The sequence below is a fragment of the Oenanthe melanoleuca genome, chromosome 1 (assembly GCF_029582105.1).
Source record: "Oenanthe melanoleuca isolate GR-GAL-2019-014 chromosome 1, OMel1.0, whole genome shotgun sequence".
In the NCBI taxonomy this organism is placed as follows: domain Eukaryota; kingdom Metazoa; phylum Chordata; class Aves; order Passeriformes; family Muscicapidae; genus Oenanthe; species Oenanthe melanoleuca.
The window spans coordinates 49,349,871-49,366,481 of NC_079333.1; the positions used below are offsets into that span (position 1 = coordinate 49,349,871).

Consider the following 16,611-nt stretch of genomic DNA (forward strand, 5'->3'; position numbering starts at 1 on the left):
GAACACATTTTTAGGTTATTTTACTGTTAAATATGGACAGCAAAAATTATTCTAATAATTCAATAATTAAGTGCAAATAAAATAAATGTGTAGCTTGAAAAACTCACTTCCATTTCCTTCCCTGGAGAAAGATGACTGACTGATCCACTTGAATTATGAAACATCTTCACAGTACATTTAGCTTCATTTTGCACTAACTCTTGGTACTGGTTCACCACCCTGAAATAGACAATGAGGACATAAAAAGATTAGCAACTTTGAACTTTCAAAGTAGATACTTATAGATAAGCATATGGTTGTATATGTTATGTATATGTTATGTAAGCATATCTCTATAGAACATAGAGATGCACATATATAAAACATATTTATACTTCTTTGTATCTTCCTACATTATATTCCTTAGATTTACTAGATTAGATTAGGGCTCTTAGATTTATTTCATTTTAACTTTTAATCTCTTTTTTTTCCTAATGCAAAACACAGTGTGAGAAACACACTTTTGGAGGAATATGGAAAACAATATAACAGTAAGCAAATGCAGATCTTTGAGATGACAGTCAATGGGGATCCCATTCCTCCGTTTTTACAGAGGTCCAGAACCTTTTATAAAAAGTGTCTTCTCTGGTTATGCTGCCTGTGAAACAGTCAACCCTCCTTCAGCTTTTGTGCCAGGTGAGGAGTCTAAATGCAAGGGCTGAACAATCACTGCTCTGTGAGCATTATGACAGACATTTGATAAAGTTATCAGGCAAACAAGTTTAAAATACTGTTCTATCAAACTGAATAAAATACTACATCTCTACTAATGTAAGACAAACAAGTTGAGGGAATACTGTTTCACAAACGTGACTGCAATATACAAAATGACCTTGAAATATAAAGCTGAAGTGCTGTGATCAGTTGCACTCTAGCAGATTGGACCTCAGTGAAAACCTGCTGGAATACTTCCATTATCTCACACCTAAATCAGCTGAAATATTTTTTATTTTGCAATAGCTCTGCTTCTGTCATATGCTGTTACCTGACTAATGCAGACATAAGCAAGGGCCCTGACACAGCAGAGTAAAGGGGGCAGTGAACTTTTTTTTTTCAATTAGATTTTAGACTGCCTTAAAATTGGTGGAATCAAGGTAGTAAAACGCCATGTACTCAAAAAGGTGGTCCTGCACTCCTCTACTGTTTCTTCTTGTCCTTCTCCCTGAAACCCTGTTCCTTACTCTGATAAAAAGACTTGTGCAAATCCAGTGACAAACATGATCAGGAAATCAATCCCAGTTAAAACTAGGTTCTTGCAATATTGTTGTTTTACTTTTCTGCCAGCCAATCTCCCCAGTTCAGCTTACAGAACAAGCAGCGAAAGTATCAGCACAATGGAGGCAGGAGAGAATATAAGCAAAGAGTTTCTTGATCAAAATTACCTATTTAAAAAAAGAACATTATTACTGATTTTTGATCAAATCAAAGACTCATTTCCCTGCCAGGCACATAAAAGTGCATGGGGATAAAAGCTATGGCATGTACATCAGCCAGAGATATTCTTTGGAGGCACAAAATCACAACTGGTTCTAACAGAGGTTGTTTTTAAAGGTTCTGTGCTTATATGCACAAGCAATCTAATGTGATATAAGCTGACAAACACTTAAAAACCGCTTATTTTGCTGCCTCAGTTATCCCTGAATTGTTACTCCTACTCATTCTACAACTAAAATATACTGAAAAACTGTTTTATTACTTGCTTCTCTAGGAAAGCTGAACCAAGACATGCTACGGTGTATAAATCTTAAATCCTAGATTACACTTCAAATGTCAAGGACAAATGAACCATTTCTATGACTGCTAATTTACCATACCAAATGTCAGGATGCAATTACTGCTAAGTGCTCTCAGAGTTCAGGTGTACCCATGCAATTGATGTCCTATATTCTTCCTTGCTTGTTAAATACAGAAACTACACACTTTTCTACTTCTTGATATGATCACTAATTCCACTTATTTTTCCTCATTTGTTCTGCATCTGTTTCCATAACCATAACACTGGCAGCCAAAACTGCCAAAAAGGAACAAAATTTATTATCTGTCATCAAGCCAAATAGCTGAACAAACTATATTAATTTACCTTTCAGCATCAGTCTTCGAACCAATAAGGAACCTAAAATGCAAAGTACATTTTCAGTCATGAATTGGACTAAAAGAACATATTTTTATGCACAAGGCTTCAAACAAATGGCAGTGCTATGGTTTTTTTCATACCTGCTCAAAATACAAATGATAATGTATCCATTCAATGGACTGAGTATCATTCAGTATTTGAAATACACACCTGACTTCTTAACTATATACAATATACACACATATTCTAATATGGTCTCCTCTAAAGTAAATTACCTACAAAGCAAAAGGCAGAATACAGAAGTTTGTGATTTTATATTAAAAAAATGGAAGCTAGTAATTGCTACAAAATTATTAGTGTAAAAAGTAAAAAGGAAAAGTTATGTATAAATCAACACCATACCAGTACATTCAGACTGAAACACAAGTGTGCTGAGGGGAGGTCAAAACCAGCCTTATGCATAAGATTTTAACAATGGGTTTCCATTGTTTGATTTCACTTATGCCAATTCCAATTCTCCATGATTTTCCAGACCTCCTAAATAAGCATCTCTCTTCTGCACAATAACTTACAGCTTGCAAACTTACTACGTTTTTTAACTTTACTGAACTTTCTCCAGCTCCAAAAAGAAAAAAAAAAGTATTAAATAAACATTTTATTTTACTGAACAACAAAAACGTTTACTTCACCTTTCATTTCATATGACAGTTTGCCAAGGATGAGTTACCCAAGCTTTGATGAACTTTAATTGTCTTAGAAATGATTTCCAAAATCCTCCAAGCATCTAGTACCTATAAATTCATTTGATTCCCAGCCTTACAACAACTCTAAGCTAGCTCTCTTGTTCCAGGAAGACCAGTACTAAGTACGCTGGTTTTGGCTGGGCTAGAGTTGATTTTCTCCATGGTAGCTGACACAGGGCTCTTTCAGATTTGTGCTAAAAACAGTGTTGGTAATACATGGGTGTTGCAGCTATTCCTCAGCAGTACCAACAAAGGTCTCTCACAAGCAAGAGGGCTGGGGGTGTACAAGAAGTGGGGAAGTGACACTGCAAGGACAGCTGACCCCAAGTGACCAAAGGAAGGGATATTCAACGCCATATGGCACCAGGTTTAGCATATGAAGCCAGGGCAAAAAGGAAGAGAAGGGTGGGAGAAGAATTTAGAGAGAAGGCTTTTCTCTTCCCCAGTAACCATTAGGGGTGATGGAGCTCTGCCCTCCTGCAGACAGGCAAGCACCTGCCTGCCCATGGGAAGTGGTGACTGAATTCCTTGTTTTGCTTTGCTTGCATGTGTGGGTTTTCCTTGACCTATGAAACTGTCCTTATCTCAATTCCCAAGGTTCCTCATTTTTACCCTAGCTAATTTTTCCCCATCCCACCAGGGAGGTCGGAGCAGGAGGGAGTGAGTACTTGCATAGTGCTTAGCTGCCAGCCGGGGTTAAACCACAACAGTATGGAAACAAACAGTATAATAGCTCAAGTCTAAGGATAAAATATTCTTAATACTCAGGATATGTTTTAGGATTTTCATAAAAAATGAGAGAAGGATTTCATACTAGAAGATAAAAATAACTTTCATTAGCACAACTAAAAGGTTTGCTCAGTCTTACTGCTCCTTGCCTTACTGAAATTTATAGGCTCTACTCTGCTGCATGGATTCCTCCACACAAATACTCTGGTACATATAACAAAAAGAGCTGAGAACAGAGAATATTTGTAGAACTGCAGCCAAAACCAGCATATTCCAAACAATTCAAAATTATGAAGCTTCTTAGAAGCTCACGTTTTTTTTCGCTTGTTTAGTTCAACTGGATTTAAGAGTAAACAGAATAATGTCTTGCACTTTCATAGCATCAGGCAAATTTTGAGAACAATCGGAATTCTGAGTATCACCAAAAAAAGAGTGCAACAACATCTCTTAGTGTCTCCACAATTTTCATGATTGGATTTGCTGGTGGTCTTGTTTTCCCCTCAATGTACCTTTAATGTAAAAGAATGTACTAATTTAACATAAAAGTACATTTGAAATATGACGGTTGCTTTACACATTTTGGTTTGGTTTTTTTGGTTAAAAAATCTTAAATCACACTTCTAGCTCTAGAGTATTTTTGTAACTGAAAATTATAAGTAATGTTTGTTTTCCTCCACCTACTGATCACAGCATAATTTAAAAAAGAACATGTAACTTACTGTGATGGAGTTAATAGGTTGTCATTTTCCTCATCACCTTTGAGTGTCTGAATTTTACCATAGTACAAGGGATTGCCAAGAGACTGAAAAATGGTCAGTTTTGTTTTTTGAAGCTGATTACCAACTTCACATTCAAACACATAATCATCCTTCATTTCCTAAAAAGACAGAATGACCTAGTAAGTCTTGAACAAGTCTTAGTCGAAACAGCAAGCAGACCAGCTCCTTATCCAATACAGAGTAACATTCTTTAAGTAACTCTAAAAGTAAGTAACACTCTATAGGAAAGGGTGCATTATCTAAAATCAAAGTGATTCTAGAAGTTATATTAACAAGATGAGAAGAAAAGCATTTATCATCTCTTAAAAATATAAAGATATTGGAAACCCCAAACAATCATGTTAGACAGCGAAATGTAGACTGGATAAATATATATAGAAACAGTTTTATAAGAACTATGACAATGCAAAAAACGTTGAGAGTAGAATGTTGGAACTGAACATTAAGTTCTATGGGAAACTATTACTTTTTTCCAACAGGCAACTACAGAGATATCATGATACATACGCTTAATAAAAATAGTACCTTGCCTCTGAAATTATAGAAAATTATTCATTTATGTGATTTAATCACATATCTAATAAATGAATTATTATTAATGTGAATTAATCAATAATTATATTAAATTACTACTTGAGATCAAATCACATAGTTTGTGCCAAAAATCTTAAGGTTCAACTTAAACGTTACAGAAAGTTTTTTTTTAAGAGGCATTTAATATTAACCTCTTTCAAAACTTAACATTTTGATTTTTGATTTCAATAAAGCTCTTTTTCATCAGCCTTTGAGTGTTTGAGTAAAGAGAGCAATTTGTTGTGCAGAGTTCTGCTTCATGTAAATAATGATCCTTTCTTTAGTACAAGCTGCTTATTCTTTTATTTCTGGAAAATCTGAGGAAACCAGACTGATCACATGCTTGCTTTACTGTATAAAATTGCAAGTATCTCTGGTAATCTTCCCATATCTCTATAACACATGGAAGATTAATTAAATTGGGGGAGGGAAGATTATTCCACATTACATTGGTTTTGTTGAAATAAGAGGCATTTTAACTAGAGACAGTGAAGTTTGGCCAAAGGTCTAAATTACTCACGTGTGCTGGCCATACAGTTGGTTGAGAGTCATCAGACTTGATAGACTTTTCCACTTTGGCATATTTTTCCACCTTAAAGAAAACAGAGGGATCAGAAAACAAAGAATCTTCTATGTTATCCCCTATGTTTCTTCAAAGCAACTCAACTGAAGAACCTTCAGAACTGTACATTTATAGTGTTATACTATATTTGCTATGTTAAACTTAACATAGAGAGTGAAACATGGTTTCAGACTAGAGCTTGAAACCACTGCCTGCAATGTGGAATGGTTAAGTAATTCTACAATAACAGTAATTCCTAAAGACTTTGATTAAGTCAGATATAACACAGCTGAAGTGAAAAAGAGAGGTTTGTTTTGTAGAAACTTACACTGTCGTTTCATGTGTAATTTGCACTCTTGCCAGCCCTATCGTGTCCGAAGTTACAGTCTTGTCTTGTCTACAGTCTTTTAAAAAAATTCAGTATACTAGAGAAAACTTGTGGAAGGGGGTCCTGGTTGGTGACAAGTCAAATATGAGTCAGGAGGGAGTGGCCTAAAGTTGTGCTGGGGAAGGTTTCCATTGGATATTAGGAAAAGTTTCTTCACCCAGAGGGTGGTTGGGTACTGGAAGAGGCTTCCCAGAGAAGTGTTTACAGCACCAAGCCTGACATAGTGCAAGAAGCATTTGGATAAGAACATGGCATGATTTTGGGGGTTGTCCTGTCCTGCAGGACTAGGAGCTGGACCTGATGATCCTTGTAGGTCCCTTCCAACTCAGGATATTCTATGAGTCTCTTCTGTACACTAGTAGCATGTGTTTTGCCTGTGCCTAAGAATACTAAGAATATGAATGCCCTCAGGAGAAAAATGCACACAAAAGAACTCTGAACTAGAATTCTCCATATAAAATGTAAAACTTTTCAAAATATTAATGTCCCATAGTATAACATATCAAAAGACAGGAATTTCTACCAAGATAAAAAATTACTTATTTTTAAACAATCTATAAACCTCATTTGCTTTTCTGGTTTTCATACTATCAGACAACTTCAAATAGACATGTGCTCACTGAACTCACAGAAAAACAATACTAACAATTTGTCGTACTGACTACTTCATCCAAACTATTCTGCTACAACTGCAATACATTACAGTGTGGCTTGTGTTTATACATTATGGGACAGAAAAGCAATTGTAAATGTTAAAGTCAGTTTCAAAGTCATTCTTTGATACTGGCTACTTCTTAAACACTTCTTCAATAATACAATTTCTAAAAATTGCTAATTATACATAACAATGAATGGTCTTACATCCACTTCAGAAGGAGCAGTCAAGTAGCAAGGGTTCTGCTTCCACATATCTACACACTGGAAGATGAAAAACCAGAATTAATATATTAAATCCTTTAATTAAATAATTAGAAGTATATTACATTACTTTTCAGAACACTTACATTTCCAGCTTTTGAAATTTTGAGGTCATACTGCTGGGCTGCTTTCCTCTCCTTCCTTTTCTGTAAGTAGTCAAGTAGTCTGAGCTGAGGTGGAGTTGAGTAGTGAGCTACTTCTTGCTGTCTATTCAGAGAGGACCTTGAGTACCTTTTGAAGCACCTATGGTAAAATGACACCTAAGCTTGTAAAACCATCAACATCAGATTTTCCACTGCCCTAGTACAAAACCAAAGATATGCAGGGAACTTCTACTCATTTCTACTTCTACTCATGGAGACTAATAGGTTTTCAAATACTAATTTAAAATTGCTTTTCTGGATTACACTGTACAACTTTAAATCATGATTTCACATTTATAAAAGACACCAATATTCTGTTCATCTATTTCAGCACTAAGAATGGGATAATTTTTAAATCCCTAATTTAAGTACATCATCAAAATGAGCAATTAAGAAGTTGCCAAGCTTAAAATATTTGTGTACTATCATAATTTCAGTTCCATCAAATGATCTTTGTCCTATTTATGTAACTATAAGGTTATAAAGACAGTAACTACCCTCTAGTCTTTGTTTTATGACAAACTCATGAGTCCAGTAATGCTGTCCTGGACATTAACTTAATCCCTTTTCCTATTTTTCTAGTGGAATATTTGTTGACCACCAAACTTGGATTTCAAGGACAGCTTGATCAAATTCATTTTTAGAAATTATCACTGATTTGGCACTAGCATAGTATTCAAATGCAAATTTAGTTTTATTTATTTCAATAATTGTGACAGAGCATTAATACATTTCGTTTTTACAGAGAAAATGCAACTCCTGTGGTAGAACAAACATGTTGAACAAATGTTTCAAGTTTCTGTGGAAATAAAAAAGGGCCTAACCATGCACAAAAGTGAAATAATTTCAACATTTTGTACACAGTTCATACCACATTATTTTAATTTTTTCCAAGATTCTTATATACATACACTTCTGTTTAGCCTGACTGTCAAATATACAAATAATTATTTTCATTAGTTCATTCAGAATTAAACTTATACATAGCTTTTAAGAATATGCAACTTATCTGTTTATATATATTACATTACTGAGCTGCCATGTGATTCTGCTTACACAAAATGTATGCCAAAAAAACCCCTCAAATCCAAACTGCAATATAACTATGTTAAGAAAATACATATACACCTAAGAAAAAGAAAGCATACTACAGTATCTATTAGTAATTGAAATGCAATACAATATTGAGCACTTAAAAATACTATATTAATTTTTTGACTGTTTCTCACACATTTCTATTTAAGTAGGTATTACACACAAGGAGCTAAATTTTCACTTAAAGCATTAATTATTTTCCTTGAAAACATGTTTCATACTGAAAATTACCGTTTCATGGGGCGAGTGTTCATCTTCTGCTTGTTGTACAGGAGTCTGTTCGTAGTACAGGTCACTGCTATTGAAGGATCAAGACACAAAGGCTCTGCTGTAGCCAAAATAAGTTGGCTCTCAAGTAGGAGTTTGTCCTCCTGTAATATACACAGCTATTAATAAACAGAAAAATGTGAAAACTTTTACAGTAGTTGAGTTCCTATATACCTATGCATGTAGACATTATCTTAGAAATAACTGCAAAAGAAATTATTAAACACATAAAAAGTTAATATATTTTTGTTTTGTTGTGTATTTATGACATCACTGTAAAGTTTTTAAACACCTCAAACCTACCTGTGTCCATTTGTGGTTGTCACTTGTTATAGAGTGCACATCACAAATTAAAGTCTGAGGAAAAAGACATAATGGTAATCAGCTTTCAACTGAATAACAGGATTACTTAATATATGTTCAGTAACATATTGAAATAGCGCATATCCAGTCTAGGAACTACAGCACCACTGAGAAATTACTTAAGGCTCTCTTTACCTGCATTGTAGGTCGCAAAAGAATGTGCTTGCTTTGGTACGTTGGAGATTTCATGTTACCAGACTGCCTATAGTCACGTATTTCTGCTATGACACAGCCACAATGGAAAATATTAACCTGGGTGAGAGAAAAACACCAGCTTTTGAATGAACAAGCATTTATCAATGTTCCCCTGCCTCTACAAATAAGTTTGTTAAATAACATAAAAAGTTCAGTGAAACTAGAAATAATAGTCACAATTAAGTTTTTCAGACCAGCAGTCTTTCCTATGTACATAGACATGTCTGCCCTAGACACACCTAAAATACAAGCTTCAAATGCAATATTTTCATATGCCAGCAATACAGCTGTAAGAAATTCCCACACCAAATATTCTATAATGACAAAGAACAAAGAAAATTTTGCTCGAGCAGAGCTGTAGATATTTCACAGCCTTAATCATGGCTGTGAAACATCTCTCTTTTATCTCCTTCTCAGCAGTAAGTACTTTTTTTACCCATATATCAATAAAATATTTATTTGGGGCATTGAATACTACAGTTTTATATGCACAAGTGTCATGTGCTTACAATCACCTACATGAAGCACTCAAAAAAAATCAAGGTCTATCTAGGTACAATACGTAAGTTCTTTTTGAAAATAAAAATTTCAAACCTGAGATTTTTCCAAAAGATCAACCAAAATAGGTGGTAGTTCCTCTGCATCCAAATATTCAAGCAGCTCTCCTTCCTCATAAGGCAGACGAATGGTCTCAGAATCTGAATTAAACCAAAACACATTACCTTTGCATTTCAAGTTCAAGCATTAAGAATCCAGACCAAACTTGCCACAGGAAAAAGCAGGATTGGCAGAAACCTATCCACACATGCCTTTTTTTTGCATACTCTTAATTTTTACATCTATTTCTGTTCTCAGAGTTTTAGTTTGCTTTTACTGTGCTAGCTTTTGCTCCCAGGTGACATAATGTATGCCCTTACAGCACATGACAGTACAAATGGCATGTCACCAAAATACCACCAAACTGCAACACAAATGCCTCTACATAGATCTAGACATGGGAAGCAGTGAAAGAAACAATTTGACAGAAGGAAACTGAAGTGAGAGAATCTTGGATAAGCAGAAACCCCATGTAGTTTCCCCAGAAGCTAAGGGGAAATAAAGAGACTGGAAGGCTATCAAAAAGACTCCTATCTACAGATTTCCTCTGTAGATGAACAGCTCAGAGCTTTATGTAAATTTTTAGTTCAAGTACAGTTGGTTGTTCTCCCACCCCCCACTGGAATTATGTTGGAAGTGAAACAGTTAAATGTAAACAACAACACATTCTAAAAATTTATACAGCATTCTGAGTATTTTTAAAAATTCAAGAGAAAAATATTACCTGAACCATTTTTTCCCCTGAGCATCAGTGAATAACCCTCATTTCCAGGATAGAGGTTTACCACCAAACATGACAATGTCTCCTGCATAACCAGCTTCTCAAGTAAGTTCACATTTCGTCTCAGCTTCTGCTTTAAAAGTAAACATTGCTCATGAACATAATACTATGAAATAATTAGCAGAAATAAAACCAATTGCTAGAATGTGACTTAGATTAATGACAAATTATATATCTAAACAAGTAAATTTAATTGTCCTGCATTCAGCAGGGTAAATGTATTATCACACATTCTTATAAACAGATTTTTTTAAAAAATCCCACTCAAATTACAAACCCTAGAACTGGAAGCCCACAGACAACAGAGTTAATAAGAATACCCATATGCTAAAATGTTGTAAATCTACAGTGCACCATTACTTGTATCAATTCTACAAACATCATCAATCCAGTACAACTTGTTTGATAACAACAACAACAAAATATTTAGTACTTTCAGATATTCCTAACCAAAGAAGGCATTTCTCTCCAGGATTAAAATAATGAATTGGAGCATCTGGAAGCTTTCTTAATTGCATTTTCTCGTCTTTATTTGCTGAAATCTGATCCAGCATCCACAGAGACTATCACCTTATTTAACTGTAAAACTATCTTTTCGATGTATGACAGATTTTTATAATTACTCAGTGTGTTTCAGAGACCACATAAATATCCTACAAACTGAAACATTTGAAATCCCCTTAGAACTTAAGGCAATGAATTGCAAACCTCAGATAATTTTATAGCTTCTGGTTGGAGGCCATATTTCATCTCTGAATACCAGCTCTGGGTACAACCATTAATTGAGAGTTAACTGAGTGCTTATTTGTCTTCTCATTCATTTTACTTCCTTGAAAGCAGCAATACACATTCCACAGCTTTTTCTTCGTGTTTATAATTCATTTAACAAATAAGTCAACTGGAATTAAAACCAAAGTATTTTCTCAACCTGCCTCTTTAGAAAGAAATTAAAAGCTTCTCAGCAATTTCCACTTACCTTTATCTCAGGCTCTTTTTCACATTCTTCAATATATAAATCATAAAGTTTTTGAAATACAGATTTTCTGAAATTAAAAAGACTCAACATGTAACCAAAATTAAATCAAAGAAATGCTATTAAAAAACTAAATACTGAAACTCTTAGTACCTTCCACTGGATAAATATTTTCTTTTGGGAGGTCTCTGACGGGCACTTTCAATGATATACTGAAAAAGAAAAGTAAACAAAAAACCAACATATATTACAAAGAAATTTAGTTACCACACAACTAGAGACCATTATCAGACAGCATTCCACATATACAGAAAGTAATTAACAGCTATGGTACACGACTGTTTCAAAAGTGCACTAAATACTACTGGATTTATGTTACAGTCATTAACAAGAACACAGCTCAATTTCTCTGTCAAAGACAGCATTTCATGGTTATGGCATCAGTTCCATGCAAGGTCTTGATTCCACACTCACATCTTGTAATTATAGTAGTAACTAACACTACACTACTGTACTTAGTTACTACTACAGAAATTAATGCGGTTAACACACTAAGGTACAAACAAGTTTATGCATACTGGCTTGACAATATCTACAAATCAAGTACTCTTCAACATAATAATTTCAGGAAGTCCTCCCTTTGTCTTTTGCATTTACATTATTTTCTCTATAGAGCTGTGCATTATAATTATAATTCGTGTGCATTAGACATTCAAATTAAAAAAAAGAATGAGAGACGGCATCCTCCAGTAAATTTGATTTATATTCTAACAAGGTTTTTCCAAATCTCCACTGTTTATAGTATTAACTATAAACATTTATAGTTATTTACAGCTTTGTTCAGAATTTATGTGAAGAGAGGTTCTCCCACAGGAACATGTATTTCCCATAACAGAGTTCAAGGTAACTGTTATATTAGATGACAGCATTAAAGAACATGAACATGAAGGCATTTGCATCTTCATTCTCACTGGGCTATCCTTAAAAACACAAACAGGATTTTACCATGTATTTCTGTCAGGTGTCTCTGTAGACCCTGCTTATTTCACAGCACACAGATTTGCTGGTTTAAAAGGGGAAAGCACAAGTCTTGCACAGTCTATCACCATTGCACTTGATGATGTTCTCAGTACAATGGGCAAGAGACAAATACATGACAGCAGTTTCAGTGAGAATTCTGCAAGCTCAGTGTTACATGCATAGGTGATTACACACGTATGTATTTACATAACATGGTTTTCTACTGCTCTCCAGAAGAAATAAAAAATAGCTGTTGTATTTTTATAACTCTGAGACCAATAAATTATGGGCAAACAAGTAATTTAGCTGCTTCTTACCTCAGCACGATCCAATGCCAGTTCTAAAGCTTGTTGCTGAAAGAATGACAAAGGGATTTTTAGAAAATACATTACTTTTTTAACATTCTCATACATTAAGAACACCCCAACAATCCTACCACTACTGATAAGAACTTATAATTAGAGGATGGGCTCAAAAATTCTTTGGCACGTATTAAACTTAGCTAAAACTTCACATAACTGCATCACAAGGCTTGGCTAAATTATGAAGCCTTAGAACAATGAATGGCAATTAGAATTAAAAGTAGGAATGGAAATTACAGCTAATAAAAGCAATAAAAAATACTAACCAAAACAATTAGAGATGACAACTAGAAAACTTCATATTCTTTATTAAGCTGGTCACTAACTCAACAGAAAGTATAGGCCAAAATAATTCTGAACAGATGCCCAGGAAGAAAAAATTTATCTTTTAGATACCAGTGCCCAAGTATTGGTACAGTTATTTTTCACAAAATGGAAACAAAGATCTCAGAACAACCCAGAAATGCTCAGAACATTACTTCTGCACATAATACAATTTAAGAAGTGTCCTTTATGACATACTGTTAGGTGGCTAGGAAACAAAACCAGCTTCCACTACAGACTTCCTCCAAGGCAGGCTAAAAGTCTGCCCAACCCTTCAAAACACAACAAAATCTGCAAAAGCTTCTCAGTATCCCAAAGCATGGTATACTCAATACCATTTATTTCAATGAATTTAGTTCCTTTGGAATGTCTCTTACTTCAGTACATCTGGAGTTGACACACCTTTATTTCAAAAAGAGCCCACAACTTCACGGATCAGAATTATGAGTTCTTGGACTAAAATTTGACCAGTATTTCAAACCAGAATAAAAAAGCACATGTCCAAAAAAACCCAAGAAAATCTTCCTTGGCTGCTAATGTTCCTTCTCTGGCACTCACCTAAGCTCTGAGCTTCTCTGTCCAGGAATAATGTGCAGCCGCTAAATGAACCAGACAATGAAACTGATTTGGGGTAGGGAGGAAAAAGAGAACACTATGAAGAACTGAAGTGTTGTAGGAGAATGCCATGAGCTTGATTCATCTCCATGTAAGTGCAGAGAAGCAATGCATTCACTTCAGTGGCAGCTGGATGAAGTCCACAGGAATGTACTCGTGACAAGCTCTAATATTCAGTGAAGCTTAGGAACATTTGCAATAGGTACCTCTTCCCAAATATGTGTTTGTCCTATTCTTTCAGTTTAAACCATCCTAAAAGCAAACACCTCTACTCGAGCCTCAAGGAACAGAAGACATATGAGCCATGGCAATCCCAATCCAAGGCAGCACCAGTTATTACACAGATTATATTTTACTAGAATAGTAAAATATAAGTGAAAAAGAAACCATACTACACAACAATGAAAAAATAACAAAGAAATATACAACAAAAACACTCATATAATGTACCTAAAACAAAATTTCTTATCTGTTCATGAAAATCCCCCCACCTACTTACCGTGCTATCGTGTGGTACAACCTGCCACAACAGAATATTCTAATTTTCAAGTGCCTGTCTAGGTGTTTTTATGAATATGTCAAATATTGATGTTTTCTAAGTAAGTTGATATACTAGTAGATACATCTACAATGCCTACATCTACGTATAATTTCAAATATTCAACTCACTGCTTAACATTAGGTAAAAATCCACAGCAATATTAGCATCTATGAATACAAGACTCCTATACAGAAGCAGGATTTATATGCACTCAACTTCCTGCCACCACTGCTGACTGAAAACACACCACTAGCTTCACATGGCAATTCCTATGCTGCACTAGCCAGTAAGTGTTCAGAAGTATTCACAACCTATGAAGGACGATGCTCGTAAAAAAGGAAATATCAGAATTCACCAGTGACAAGCAAAACAATTTTTTTAAAAGAAAATGTCAAATATTAATGGCATTCTCCCCATCCGCCAGACAGCTAGCAGACTAGAGCAAAAAGATCTGAAAATATATGATCTGAATCCTAACTTACCATTGTAGTTGAAGCCATGTGGCCAAATGGCAAAAGAAGTACTTAAGGAGTTTCGTGTAGCAGGCAAAGAATCATATTTGATGGTCAGACCTGGCGTACTGAAAACAAAAAATTCAAGGAGAAAAAAAATACCACTGAGAAACTAAATGGGTATTTTATTCAAATACAACACTACTGGTGGTTAATTATACTTAAATCTCATTTGCAGAGTTTCCTTTCCTGCAGGAGTACGAACAAGTGCTCCATTCGCTGCTAGTGCAGAGGTTCTCACTCCAGTGACTACTAGCACTTTCACAATCATTTTACATTAGTTTCATGCAACAGTAAGGCAATAAGCATGTAAATGTACATACGCCTTTCTCTATTGCAGTAATCTACCTAGACTATCCCAAATGTCACATCCTCAGGTGCACAGGATGCTAAAGCATTTAATGAAAAGCAGAGTGTTTAGCATACCGCATCAGCTCTTTTGTTTTGCTTTTGAGAAGGTGTTATTCCATAGCCAACACCTCCACTAGCGGTGTCTTCTAGCATTGTTTGGTTTAAAACCGACTCACAGCAAGCTGTCAATCAAGAAACGAAAAAGATTTTGCTGCCACCGCCTCCGCGGCCCCGCCGGGGCGGAGAGCGAGCGGCGCAGGCACCGCCGGCAGCGGCGGCCGGGAAGGGCCGGGCCGGCCGCCGCCAAGGGCGCAGGCCGGGTCCCGCCCGCCTCCCGCCCGGCCCGGCCCGGCCCGGCCCGGCCCCGCCGCCCCTCCCGGCTCCGTGCGCCCCGCGCCCGCCGAGCGCCGGTACCTGGCGGCCTCTCCGCGGAGCCCCCGGCGCAGCGGCCCCGCCGCCCGGCCGCGCACCCGCCCCCGCCGCGGCGCCGGCCGCTTCCGCCCCGCCGCTTCCGAGCGCGCCCGGAAGGGGCGGGCAGGGCCTGGGCACCGGCCTGGGGACGGGGCCGGGGTGCTGAGGGACGCGGCTGGGCTTGGTGGTGGTAGAGAGCCTGGAGTGCCTGCGAGCCGCCGCTGTAATGCCCTTGCGAGAATCTGTGTGTGTCAGGATGTTTGAAGGGGTTTGGTGTGTCCATCCCCTGGACGGTCCCCAAAAGTCACACCGTGTGTGAGAGCCGTGTCCAAACGCTCCTTAAGCTCTGTCGGACTTGGTGCTGCAATCACTTCTTCGGGAGCCCGTGGCATCCATACTCGAGCTCTGCCAGGCACATCCACACCGCACACTACACGTGTCCCTGGGCACAGCACTTTCATGACTTGCAGCATGTTTTTCCCAGACCTTTCTAGCACTTCTGGCTGAGCCATAATTTATTTGTTCACAGCAATGAGCGAACGTGCTGTGCTGTGGTCCAGCAGCCAGTCCTATAGGAAAAGCCACACATAACACCACCCTTCAGTGCCTTTGTTAACCTTGTGGTGCTGACGCGTCCTAGCAAGGACTGACTTGAAAACTCAAGGAAATACAGACACTGGGAGCTCCAGGTAGCTTTGGATAGAGTGAAGTGCTTCTTGTAGGACTACCTGGGTGCTCTGTCTTGGTGCTGACACTGTTTTGGTTTCAGCACTGGGTTCTCAGCAGCCCTTCTGTGTCTCACAGCGTAGCCAAAACGTTGGCAATCAATTATCCCTGGTGTCTAGAGTCTCGCAGAGGTTCTCAGTGCATAGAATAAAAACATCTGATGAGGTCAGTGTTCTTCAGTTGGGAGCATAAATAAGTTGGACGCTTATTTTTAGCAACAGGAAGGCTAGTTTATTGATTTTTTAGGAGCTCATGTTGCTCCTGAACACCAGAGAAAAGATGACCAGAATTCTGTCCTGGAGCAGGAGCAGGTGGCAGTTCTTCCTTGGCTTATCTAGGCACTAAATAGGTGCATGGCCAACAGTTCAGCAGCTGCATTTGATCCAGCTTTGAAGCTCCTTTGAGGATGCAGTTGTGCCATCCTTTAACCTAAATATTTCTAAATTTCTCTGCTGCATGCCTGGGAGTACCAGAGTTCTGTAGCCATATGGATACACCTGTCCCAGTACAAGATTGCAAAGCTGTTTTTC

The 16,611-nt window shown here is 37.1% G+C and overlaps 1 protein-coding gene across 21 annotated transcripts in view; it reads right to left on the reverse strand.

Moving 5' to 3' along the window:
- Nucleotides 1-15,455, reverse strand: part of SUPT20H (SPT20 homolog, SAGA complex component) — a 28,681-nt gene extending 13,226 nt beyond the window's left edge. For 10 of the 21 annotated variants that reach the window (XM_056506410.1, XM_056506376.1, XM_056506368.1 and 7 more), the window contains exons 1-16: nucleotides 15,359-15,455; nucleotides 14,564-14,661; nucleotides 12,557-12,592; nucleotides 11,373-11,431; nucleotides 11,223-11,289; nucleotides 10,190-10,316; nucleotides 9,463-9,566; nucleotides 8,809-8,925; nucleotides 8,614-8,667; nucleotides 8,275-8,414; nucleotides 6,892-7,048; nucleotides 6,749-6,805; nucleotides 5,458-5,529; nucleotides 4,305-4,462; nucleotides 2,120-2,152; nucleotides 108-219 (exon numbers count right to left, since the gene is read on the reverse strand). In XM_056506410.1, the coding sequence (XP_056362385.1) occupies nucleotides 108-219; nucleotides 2,120-2,152; nucleotides 4,305-4,462; nucleotides 5,458-5,529; nucleotides 6,749-6,805; nucleotides 6,892-7,048; nucleotides 8,275-8,414; nucleotides 8,614-8,667; nucleotides 8,809-8,925; nucleotides 9,463-9,566; nucleotides 10,190-10,316; nucleotides 11,223-11,289; nucleotides 11,373-11,431; nucleotides 12,557-12,592; nucleotides 14,564-14,581 (1,311 nt within the window). In that variant the 5' untranslated portion in view covers nucleotides 14,582-14,661; nucleotides 15,359-15,455. Of the gene's footprint in view, nucleotides 1-107; nucleotides 220-2,119; nucleotides 2,153-4,304; nucleotides 4,463-5,457; nucleotides 5,530-6,748; nucleotides 6,806-6,891; nucleotides 7,049-8,274; nucleotides 8,415-8,613; nucleotides 8,668-8,808; nucleotides 8,926-9,462; nucleotides 9,567-10,189; nucleotides 10,320-11,222; nucleotides 11,290-11,372; nucleotides 11,432-12,556; nucleotides 12,593-14,563; nucleotides 14,662-15,019; nucleotides 15,116-15,358 lie in introns of those variants that run through there. The other 11 variants (XM_056506428.1, XM_056506401.1, XM_056506358.1 and 8 more) reach the window with 2 other exon arrangements.
- Between the last annotated feature and the right edge of the window lie 1,156 nt (nucleotides 15,456-16,611).